The 11,745-nt window shown below is 41.1% G+C and overlaps 2 protein-coding genes across 2 annotated transcripts; both read right to left on the reverse strand.

Annotated features, from left to right (window-relative positions):
* Positions 1-2,405: 2,405 nt before the first annotated feature.
* Positions 2,406-4,768, reverse strand: LOC114446403 (oligodendrocyte-myelin glycoprotein-like). Its single transcript, XM_028422036.1, has 2 exons — positions 4,663-4,768; positions 2,406-4,050 (listed from the first exon to the last, which is right to left on the reverse strand). The coding sequence occupies exons 1-2, from the start codon at positions 4,668-4,670 to the stop codon at positions 2,664-2,666; spliced, it is 1,395 nt and encodes a 464-aa protein (XP_028277837.1). The 5' UTR covers positions 4,671-4,768; the 3' UTR covers positions 2,406-2,663.
* Positions 4,769-6,953: 2,185 nt separating this feature from the next.
* LOC114446263 (uncharacterized) lies at positions 6,954-9,127 on the reverse strand. The gene is made up of 3 exons (XM_028421767.1): positions 9,054-9,127; positions 8,905-8,963; positions 6,954-7,844 (listed from the first exon to the last, which is right to left on the reverse strand). The coding sequence occupies exons 1-3, from the start codon at positions 9,059-9,061 to the stop codon at positions 7,090-7,092; spliced, it is 822 nt and encodes a 273-aa protein (XP_028277568.1). The 5' UTR covers positions 9,062-9,127; the 3' UTR covers positions 6,954-7,089.
* Between the last annotated feature and the right edge of the window lie 2,618 nt (positions 9,128-11,745).

Here is an 11,745-nt window from a genome sequence, read left to right on the forward strand (position 1 = left end):
CACAATCCCCCTTGTCTCTCGCTGCACTGTTTAAGGATAAACATTAATTTCTGTCTCTCCACCACAAGAGGGCACTTAGTGCACATGTAATCAGCATAAGTACTGATGTCATTTGTGTTCACGTGTCTTTGTGTGTATTACATAGCTAGGTTCAAAGAGACATATCTTGTATACACTCCAGTGTTTTAGATAACAGCTTGGTGGTGACAAAACTGACTGCAGCAAAGATGCATCATTTAAAAACTATTTTTACACACTCTCATAGAATTTCCTGCTTTAATATCATAATACACTGTGAGGTTCCTAAAGCCTTTCTGTCAGAACACAGTGATATACTGCATAAAAGTGATCACAGTAAATGTATGAGAACACAAGAGGGCAGTACAAAGAAGTAGACCAAGGGTGAGCCTTATTGAATGTGGCTGAAAGAGAGGAGGGAGCACACTCACAAAACGAGCCTGGGTTGAGAGATGAAGAGAGGGAGGCATGGCAGTAGTAAATGATGCTGTAGCCTTCTACACCTTGTCAGTTATTAGGAGAAGCCAGAGGAGATATCTGACACGACTTTGTGTTGTCTGCAGTGGAAATAATTGGCCGGCTCACAGGAACCTAAAGTGCTTGGAAGAGATGCTTTAAAGTTCAAGACACACACACACAACCACACACATATATACTGTATGTAGGCCTGTGGGCCAAAAGAAACTTTTGCTTTATAATCATTATATTAATAATCCTGACTATAATGTATATTGCACAAACAAGACATTAAAACATTTACTTTCACAATAAGGTTTAAAATAATTTATTAATAAAACAAGAGAAGAAGAAGAATGAGCACTATATTTTCATATGCGGACTGTAAACCACATGTTTACTTCCATCAGACTCTACTATTGAGGAGGTATTCCACAATATAACATGAATATAAATACAATATGTGCCATCATACAGTATTTTTTCTTCTCTGTTAAATCTCAGCATCATATTACTGGATTTTTCAAGGCCATAGAGCCTTATTGTTCTCCTCGGCTGAACCGCAGGATCACCAGGCTCGCACCTCTCTGTGCCATTCACAGCCGTAGGGGCAGCTCTGCTTTCTCTGTCGCAGATGTTCTTCCCGTGAGATTTTCTCACTTCTCTGCAACACAACGATACCAGTCATATAGAGCGCACTCATCTCTGGGCTACAGTCTCTGTTCCACTTTGTATTTTGGCATTCATTACTATTTTTTCTATAGTGGTTGCTCCATGACCAAGAGATAAGAGTATGTTTGTTCTGGGCCCTATCCAGGGGGTGATACAGCGAGGAAAGGTCCAGCTAAGTGCTTTTGTGCTTGGTGAGCATTTCCAATAAAAATAAAAAAATCAACTCCAAAGCAGTCGAATATCATCTAAGGAGCTCATTGTTTTTGATTTATGGGAAATACAGTGGTGTTTCTTTCATGCAGCTCTCTTGAGATTTTTATCAGTGAACAGATACAAATTAAAAGCAACAGTCTAGGTTGCTGCATATCTAGGTGGAATACGGCAAAAATTTCGCGTCAAGAAAAGCTGTTGCTGTAAAATTCAAACAGTCACCAGAAGGTGTAAATAGCTCATATTTTATTGACATTGCGGAAAACACCTGTGAGAATTATGAAGGAGAATCTTCTTTTCTTTTTTTACTTTATCAAATGTAGTCTGCTGTGTTGCACAGTATTGGCACCTCTGAGTTCCATGTGCACTACTTTAAAATCCATAGGCAGGGACATCAGTGCTGTTTAATGCAATCATAATGTGAATATCTCAGCTTTTGAAATAAACAAGCTGAAAATGCATGTGCTTTAATGCTCTGCAGCGATATACCAGTAAGTTAGCATTCCTGGAACGTTCAATCACCATGCAGATAATTTTTCTGAGCGTCACTGATTCATGAAGGGCACTTAAGTCTGAGATGTGATCAAAATACAGAAAGGGGTACTCGGAGGGTTTTCGTTAAAAACAGTGATGAAACATTGTCCGTATGTTTGCCCTCTGCTCCTCAGAGTTGGTTAGGTCAAGACCAATTTTCCACCTTTAACCCAAATATTTACAATAAACTTCAAAGACATCTATAATAAAAAAATAAACAAAAAATAAAATAAGTGATTTTTTTTTAAACTTTGTTCTATGAAAAAAATAGTAACAGAAATAAAATATTCAAATAACATTTCAAAAAATGTAGAAAGAAAGTGAAAAAAGTCAAATCCAGTGCAGTGAAAAATTTTGCAGAAATTGAAGGTTAAATCTGTGTGACCATACGGTGAAATGAAAAGCACCTTGGCCAGCCTTGAAATAGACTGTAGCTGCACATGAGCCTCAGGCATTCAGTTACATAACAAACTGCTGCCTGAATGTATAGTGCCATCATGTGCTAAGCTGTAATCATTACACTTTGTTGTAACATCCAAGGGCTTGAAAGGGCTCTTTGTAAGAGTGTTATTAGAAAAATCAAGTCAGTGTTATTTTTTTAACATATGATTATAAACAAAGAAAAAAATGTTCATGTTGGATATCCACATGTATGAACCTTATCATAAAGCCTGTTAATTTGTGCTGTAAGTAGCCTTTTGAAGAGGGCTTGTACAACTCCAACAGAGTTTTATTTGTTTGTGCTATAGGTGTTAGTGGCTGCCACCTGTGTATCAGAGGACTTGAGGGAGAATAAGAGAAAGAATGTTGTGAAATAGAGGGAGTAAGAAACAGGCAGCAAGACTCTGGCTGCTGCGGCTGCTAGGAAGGTTCTGAGTGTTCCTCCTCACACTCCTGGTGCGAAGAGTGGTTGTCTTCTTTGTTTGGATGGAGGGACCCTCTGTTGTAAAGAATCTGTCCGTGGCCAGTGCCACGTCGCCCTCTTTGGATGTTTCAGTAATGAGACTTGTGTCAGAAAAAGAGGATGTGTCAGAGGGTGAGGTTTCCTTTGTGGCAGGGATGAAATGGGAATTGGTGTGCCACAAGTGATCCACGTCAGTGGGGATTGCAGTTGTGGAAAGGTGATTAATAGTTAGGTGGGTTCTCTGTCTCTGAGTGGAAATGCTGATGGGCCTGGCTGTGAAGGAGTGCTCCTGTGACTCTTTAGTGGTGTGTGGGGTGCTGAGCAGAGAAGACGAGGGCAAGTACCACCACCCTGTCACGCTGACCGGGGAGGTGGAGCTCAGATCCTGTGCATTTGCAGCTAGAGGGGGCAAGTTGTAGGAGGCAAAGTGCCACCCTCCTGTCCTGCTACGGCGCACACCACCACAGACAGGGTGGGTGTTGCAGGGGCAGCCCAGGACATGTGCAGAGGTACGCTGAGTCCAGGAGACTAAGTAGGAGATGTCGGCATAAAAGTGGCATGCCCAAGGGTTGTTGTCCAGAGTAATGAGTCGAAGTGATGTCAGCTTGTCCAACACACCAGAAGGCAGAGTGGAAAAGCGGTTTGCATGCAGGTAGAAGTGAGTTATTCTGGTGAGCCGGTCAAGAGAGCCCTCCAGAACCCTCGCAAGCAAGTTGTGGGACAGGTCAATGGTCTCCAGGTGTGCAGGCAGGTTTGTAGGCAAAGTCGGCAAGTGATTATTGCTGAGGTTGAGCTTGGAGAGACTGATCAGTGTATTGTTGATGAAGATGGCCCTCTCCAACTTGTTGCAGGAGAGATCCAGTACTCGCAGATTCCACTGATAGACCGTATCATTCTTGTCCAGCAGCTGGATGCGGTTGGAGGTGGCATGGAGCTGCCAGAGGGAGCGAGGCAAATCCTGGGGAAGTTTGCTTAGCCTGTTGTAAGACAAATCAAGGACGCGTAGGTGCGTGTACACTGTGAGCTCGCCGTCTAGGTTGTGAAAGCGGTTGTGGGACAGGTTGAGGGAGCGTAGGTTGTGCTGCAAGTCGTTGGGCAGCTGCCTCAGAGCCCTCCAGGAGCAGTCCACCTCCCTGTGGCTGTGGCTGCAGGAGCACACTGAGGGACACACAGCCAGAGAACCTGTCCCCAGCAACAACACGAGCACAAGTTCCAGAAGGGCCTCATTAAGAAAACGCTTCAGCAGCACATGCCTGCTGGAAGACAGACAGGGAGACAAGAATATAAGTGTTTATAGTACACAGCAGCAGAAGGCACACTAGTAGAAGTGAAGCCTGCAGTTACCTTGGATGTTGAAGACAGAATATCTCTCACACACATACTGTACAAACACACACAGGTAGCACATCACTTCATTGTTTGCCAAACTGACTCTACCCAATTATACAGTCATGTCTTCAGAGATAGCAAAATCCTTTAGATGCACCATTAGTCGTGCATTGAAATGTGTCCTTTAATACAACTGATAAACATTTGACCCGGACTGTAAGAGGATATTTCTAGTCTACTGAAGAATATCATTCATCACAAAGGATGAGAAATCCCTGCAGTCATCCTCCCTGGCATCAGTTTGCGTGTTCAGTCATCAGTGGTTGTCAGCGAAGTCAGTCCCGTGCTCTCAGAGGAGGAGAACTAGCTCAATAGATGGGCTTTTATTAATGACTCCACAGAGAACCCATGCATCATCTGGTCCAAAGGCAGGCAAAGACACAGTTCTACTCTGCTGTTGGAACTGCAGTATAAGTGAGCCAATGGGTGTGGCAGAATGTGTGTGTAAAATAGAGTCTTTAAATTTGTCCATAACTCACCTTCTCATCTTATCATTCCAGGCACTTTTCTCTGCTCCCCCCTTCTTTTTTTTTCTTTGCTGTCCAGCCCTTCTTCTCTTCTCCTCGGGACCAGCTGGTGCTCTGCTGAAGGTGATTTTTTTCTATTATTTTTTCTCTCTCTTCTTAGTTCCCTGATGAATTTGACCCCTGCTCACTTGTCCTGTTCAGTTTTTTTAAAGGCTGCCCTCTCTGCCACGGGTCCTTTTAGGAAAGAGTTTACTACTGCCTGTTATGGATCTTTTGGGGTTGGCGCGATCAGGCACTGCAGACTCTGGATTTACTCTGTGCAGTGGAAGTGAGCAAGGAGGGGTGGGGTGCTGGTTGGTGGAAGTATTAGGAGGAGGAGGGGGGTTGAGTAAGGAGAAATGGAGCGCATAATGAACGGGTCTCTGCATAAAAGACTTCTACAAAGGAAACTCCTGAGTCCCTTTTAAATCTGCCAGCGTTTAAGATTTACCTCTGCATTTAAAGTGACAGCCATTGTTGTGTTTAGATTAACTGGCTGGTTTTCAGTCCTGTTTGTATTCAAAACAAGATCGGCTGTTATCAGTTATCGCCTAAATCTGTATTATCCTCCCTTAACAATGTAATGATGTGCTGTAATTGGCTGTTATTTTCCCTGTGCAAATTTAGAGGGTGCCACAAAAAATAGCACCAAGATTTATTGCAGAGGACTCTCCCCCACTGCAGCTTTCTACCTGTCATCAGCAATACAAGCAACTCTCCATTTTACACTGCATTGCTGCACTTCCACCAGAACAGTTACACCGCATCCCAGGGGACATCTAATCAGGCTGTAAGGTAATAAAACGTGACAAATTCAACAAAGTCATGTTGCATCACTGCGTGGTGTCTCTGTTTATGCAACCACAGCAGACGTGGGATTCATTTTGAGCACTTGCCTTCACTCAGTGGTCATGTGAAGCATCCATCTCTCCCTCTCTGTACTTTCCTTTCTTGCCTGCTTACCCTTCCTGCCTGCACTGAGATTGAAACTTGTGTATCCTGTCACTGTCCATTCCAACAAACCTTCACCTCCACTGTCAGTCACAGTGCAACATGCTGACAGTTTGAGCTGTCTTTCCAAATACTGTAGCAGCAGCAGAAAGAAAAATCACACAAATCCTCCATATTTGCTTCAACTGTATGTTTGGTGCTATGGCACAGATGTATTGCAGAAATACCTACAGCATCCCACCATCACGTAATACCACTTTAAACCACAAGATGGTATGGTGAGTCACTGTGCTGTATTTGATGGACAGGTTAGCAGTAACCCTATAACACTGTGTCCCAGTATGGCGCAGAAGGAAGCAACTCACACTGCTGATTGTGCACAAATACAGGCAAATACAGTTAGTTTAATATAGGCAAATTTACATTTACATTTATTGAATGATAGCCCCTTGAGATGTAGAATCACATTTTCAAGGGATACGTCTGTATCTCTTTCTATGTGAGTCCATATCTCTCACATACAACATTGGAAGATGATGAATGAACCACCTGTCAGGGGTTAAATCTGATCAATGAATCATACACAATAACATGGCATGACATATCACATGACGTATCATATTTTCCATTACAATAAGGGTACTGCACAGAATACCACAAACACCAATATTATTAGCACCGTGGGTCGTCACCATCTCTCTCTCACACATACATAAGTGCCAAAATACCATATGTGCTCATAGATGCTGATTGGTCCACACTGCTTAGCCTGGGTAGATGTGTTGGAGTTTATGATCTCATGAATCTATTCAGAGTCCAGGTGCTTTGCATAGTAGGGTTTATTTTTGTACCTTTATGCATCCGCTGTACAAAAAGAGTTGCTTCTCTATTAGTGCACATCAGTCAGAGCAACTCAAGATATTTCCTTTTGCATTCAGATGTGTACAGTGAACAAACTATTCAGGCTTTTTTTTAATAAACAGTGCTCATCCATCATGACGTCACGAGTAAGCCGATGAACGAAAATGAAAAGGTTTTTTGTGTGGCTTTGTCAGCTCTGGCTGAGGTGAAAGAGAGCGTTCTTTCCGAGTTGTGCGGCACTGCCTGGAAGAGGCACATTCACTGCTTGCTAATCAAGCTGACCTCTCTCTCTCTCTCTCTCTCTCTCTCTCTCACACACACACACACACACACAGACATGCTCACATGTTACACGACTTAACGGCTGTGTAGTATTCACATCAGGTTAAGGTAGTTACACTTACAAAAAAAATGCAGATACAATACAATACAATACAAACATGCACAAAATGTATTACAATAAACATTTTAATATCATAGAACATTATCATGTGTTTTCACCAGTATTTGTAACAGTTTAAATGAAATTAAAGCTGCAGGAGGAGAAAATAGTTGCTCAGGAAACTTTCTGGCATTGCACACAACACTCTACGGGGCATCCTTCGGTTCCTCTGTGCCTTTAGATGAGGAGGAGGCTGCTACAGTCGTGGCAGACTGTGAATTGCTGACCTCCTCTTGAGGCTTCGAGGTGGAAGAATTTTCCATAGCAGTCCCAGCAAGATCACCTGAAGCCTCCTCTTTCTTGGCAGTGTCTCCCACCTCCTTCTCTTCTCCCTCCTTCTTCACCTTCTCCCCTTCATCCTTGATGGTGCCGTTATTCGGCTCTTCCTGTGTTGGATTTAGGTCAGACATTAAGACGGTGGTCTCTTTGACTTCTTCTGCTTCTTCTTCCTCTTTTTTTGTCTTGCTTTTGTTCTTCTTTTCAGTTCCCGTCCAGTACCCGGAGCTGCTGATCAGGTTGTCATTGCTGCTCAGAGCTTTGATACGCCTGTTCAAGTGGCACACCTTCCACGTCAACAACAACGTAGATGTTAAAAGAATGGCGCAGGCTATGATCAGTCCACCTGTCACCATGAGCACTGTGAGCCAGTCCTTACGGTTAAGGATCCCATTAGGTGTGGTAGTAATGGTAGCAGTGGTGGTGGTGGTGGTGTGTTGGGTACCAGTTGGAACCTGGGTATGAGGGGATGTTGGGATAGTGATCAGCATGGCGCTGGTTTGGCTGACATTAGTGGAAGCTGTTGTTTCCATGTCATTAGTTGAGATGACGGAAGGGAGGAGCACACACAGGAGTTCTGTGCAGCACACCAGGAGAAGCAGGCCGTTGGTCATCATGTTGGTATCTGAGAAGATCACAGTTTAGTCTTAGATGAGCTTTAATACACACTTTTATTACATTTAGTCTAGTCACCAACATCATGTGAGTTTATATGTCAACACTTTAATGGTAAACATTACAAACATTACATTTAGTTTATATAGTTTGCAGATTATCCTAAGACATTAAAATGCAGTATAGTAGATTTAGCTGACCAGCTTTTTATGGATTAGTTATATACTTTGGTTTTAGGTTGTAAAGCTACTAGTCTTGCTCTCCATTACTTGTCATTTCTATTATGAGTGTTTCCATATGGTGGTTTTAAAGTAGAATTTGGCCTAAGAAGGAGAAGCAAAAATATTTCTGTAGTTCTCATTTTAGTTAGTGACTAAATAATTTGTGGTTTTTGTGGTGTAAGCGACTACTTTTTAACACTATTTTTGGCAGTTATTTGATAAAGGGTTTTTTTTTGTAGTTGTATTTTGGATTAGTTTGTATTTTTTTTATTTGTTTCACATATTTTTAGATTTAGTTCTTCTGTCAGCACGGACATACAGGGAATAAAAATAACCTTGCACTAATGTGTGATTGCTGAGAGGATTTACTCATCAAAATGAGGATTTATTTAAAAGACTGTATATGTAGATGGTAAAATATGATTTTTGAACCTGTAGATCTGTAGGTGTTTGGCAAATCAAGTGCTAAAAGAGAAAGATTAGATACATGAGTGGATAAAAAGGTCATGTCAGTCAGATTAGCTTCTTGTTTTGAGCTGAGCCTGCAGGAGACAGCCATGTAAACTAATGGTTAACTGCTCTGAAGGATCAATTTTATATGTTGACATAAGAGATAATATAAAACATAAAATAATTATTTATAACACATTGCAGTACAGAGCAGACAGAGTGGGGGTATATAAATAAACACGCACATATTTTTATTATTAGCCTTAGTATATAATACAGCTGTTGATTTGTCTGTATGAATACTCTATATTAACTGTGAAGACTATTCCATACATTATTTTTTAACAGTCTGTTCTAGCTGGGTGTAAAGGTAAAATGTACATTTCAAAATATACTTACATTGTTGGTGGTCTTGATATATTTCCAAGATGAAGTTTGTATGAATAAATGTGTTTGCGCTGTGATGGAAGAAGAAGAACTGAATGATGAATAAACAAGAGAAGACTGACAGGAACCCAAATAAATGATACACCCATCTTCATGCTTACTTCTCCATTTAGACTATATTAGGAAAAGGAAGTGGTTTAGTGTTCAGTTGCTGCATGGACATCTGTGGCCTATAAAATGATATGATCACAACTTTCGTTCTCTCTTCACACCTACATCTAAATAACACATAACATATAGCATCTTTAGTCCAGCCCACACAAGACGACAAAGGCACCAAAGAAACCACACATTGCATCATATGTTGCACAAAAATGTCTCTTTGAGCGCTGCAGAAGCTGATGAACCGCCTCAGCTAAACATATATACGTCATCTTTTAGAAGCAGGTAGATTTTTTTTATGCTCAAACCACATAACCTCAGTCATAGTTCCAGTCTAATGTTGTGCACAAATATGCAGGGCCTGTAGAAACTGCTGCAGCACATGTTTGCTCATAAGTCACATCCAAAAATATACACGCTGTACAGCTGCTCAACAGTAAAATAAAATAGTAAATTGTATTAATTTGCATTGTCTAGTAAAGTTCCTCTTTCTCTGCAGTTACCGTACTATTACCGTGCTGCTTCCTGTGCAGCTCTGTGCACCTGCAGCTAAGCAGTTTAGAAAGACATCTACCAAAGACAACACACTAAAAAAATCTAGTATCTCAGGATGAAGGGTAGAATCTAAAATCATTTCTTAATGGACTGAAGCATAAAATAAATCAACATATACTACATGCATAGAACCTACAGTATACTGCTAAGAAAATGCAAAGTATGCCCTCTGATGCCAATTTAATCTGTGAATCATCTGGTTACAAATGTGTGCAGAGGGAAGTGAGGACTGACAAAAGCCCCACTCTTTCCTGTAAGTGATGGAAAGTCCCCATTTGTCTGTAATAACAGTCTCAGTGGACACACGATAATGGCAGATGTGTAATGTTTGTTCTTGTGTGTGTACCTTCACTTCTATAAATAGCTGACTGGCTGGCTGTGATGGTGGACAGCTTCATTAAGGACAATCCCAAGGCCATCAATTGATGGCTGACAGTTGTAGCAGTGGGCTCAGCAAATGTCAAAATAGCCTCCAGAAAGTCTCCCTCTCCCCTCTCTCTCTCTCTCTCTCTCTCTCTCTGGGTGCTTTCACCTTCACTGTGGCTGATTGTGTGGATGTGTATGTGATTTTTAAGTTTATTATTATCACCTTGTAATTAGAATATGCATCATTTTTTTAACATATAACAATGCAGCAGTTTAACAAAACCACTAATTGTCATTGGGGGACTGACCTCCAACTAAATGGAAACAGTTTTCCTGTTCACCAAACGTGTGTGTGTGTGTGTGTGTGTGTGTGTGTTTGGGGTGTCATGTGATTCAGTACCAGTTGGAGTAACAGAGCTTTTTAGCCTCAATAGAGGATACAAGGTCCTCTCTTTTCCATCGGATTGATACCAGCATACAGATCTCAATCCATCATTCTTCAGTTAAAGCCACACTTCACATGCAACCTTACTAATAATAACACCCTTCAAGGACTGAATGCAGACGGTATTTCTCATTCTATAGTGACAGCTCCCAAGGCCTCATATTATAAACTCTTAAAGGATTCATCACTGAGAAGCTGTCTGGAGTTTCCTTGCTCTCATATGCACAATATTAATCCCAATGTCACAGGTCTAAGCTGCTTTTAGATCTTTGAGATGCATTAATCTGAGTTTATTTGTTGCTGAGAACAGTTCTGATAAAAAGCAGCAGTGTGGGTTCCAAACAGAAAGACAGATGGTGACCCCCCTAATGCTGTCTGTTGGCTCTTTATGCCATCTAGAGGCAGAATGAGAGTTTGATCACTGTGCAGCTGCTGCAAGATCACACTGCTCTACTGAAATGAGATTCATTAGCGACCTTGGAAATAGCAGTCATACAGGAGAGAAATCTGAATCAGCTTTGTGTAATTACAGATTTAAACGTCTTATATTAATAGCCTTTTCTTTTGACGAGTGGCCTGTGAATCGAGATGGAGTGATGGGCAGTTGCTGAGGATACTGCAACTCTTAAATCCTTCAGTTTTTTCATTTAGAGTCATTATGAATTATTGTCCTATTATTAATAGGTTTCCATGAATGCAGCTGAATGCTCCTGTATGATGTCCAGGTTTTTTTGCTTCTCTCAGCAGTTAAATCATCAATAAATTTCTATGTGTCAGAGCCACTGGCAGCCACACACTTACTGGGTCATAAAGTGCTGCGCATTGTTGGCCTCTTTCCTGCATTTTGATGTAGGCCTATTTTTGTTTTATCATTCAATTATTACTTATCTGCAGTCTTGCAGGGGCCTTGGTATTGAAATAAGTTTGCCTATATGTCCTGGAAATGATGTGTGTGTGTATATATATATATATATATATATATATATATATATATATATATATATATATATATATACATATATATAAATATATAAATGAATATGTGTGTGTAAATCAGACTTCACAAGAGTAAAAAAGGATTCAGCACAACACATAGAAAAGGGCCAGAAAATAAAACAGTTCTGGACATAGTGGACAGATGAAACAAAGAGTAAGGAGAGAGCTTGGACTGAGTCATTATCAGAAGCACTGTGACTGTCTGATGGCACTGGGTCATTTTCTGTGTCTTTTTTGATTTGGCAAAATGCAGCAAAGTCGACTGGACAGCACATTATACCGACAACACACTAAAGTAACCTGGGAGATTCTGAAGGTGAAAAAGCTTC

Source organism: Parambassis ranga, chromosome 14, assembly GCF_900634625.1.
Source record: "Parambassis ranga chromosome 14, fParRan2.1, whole genome shotgun sequence".
Lineage (NCBI taxonomy): Eukaryota > Metazoa > Chordata > Actinopteri > Ambassidae > Parambassis > Parambassis ranga.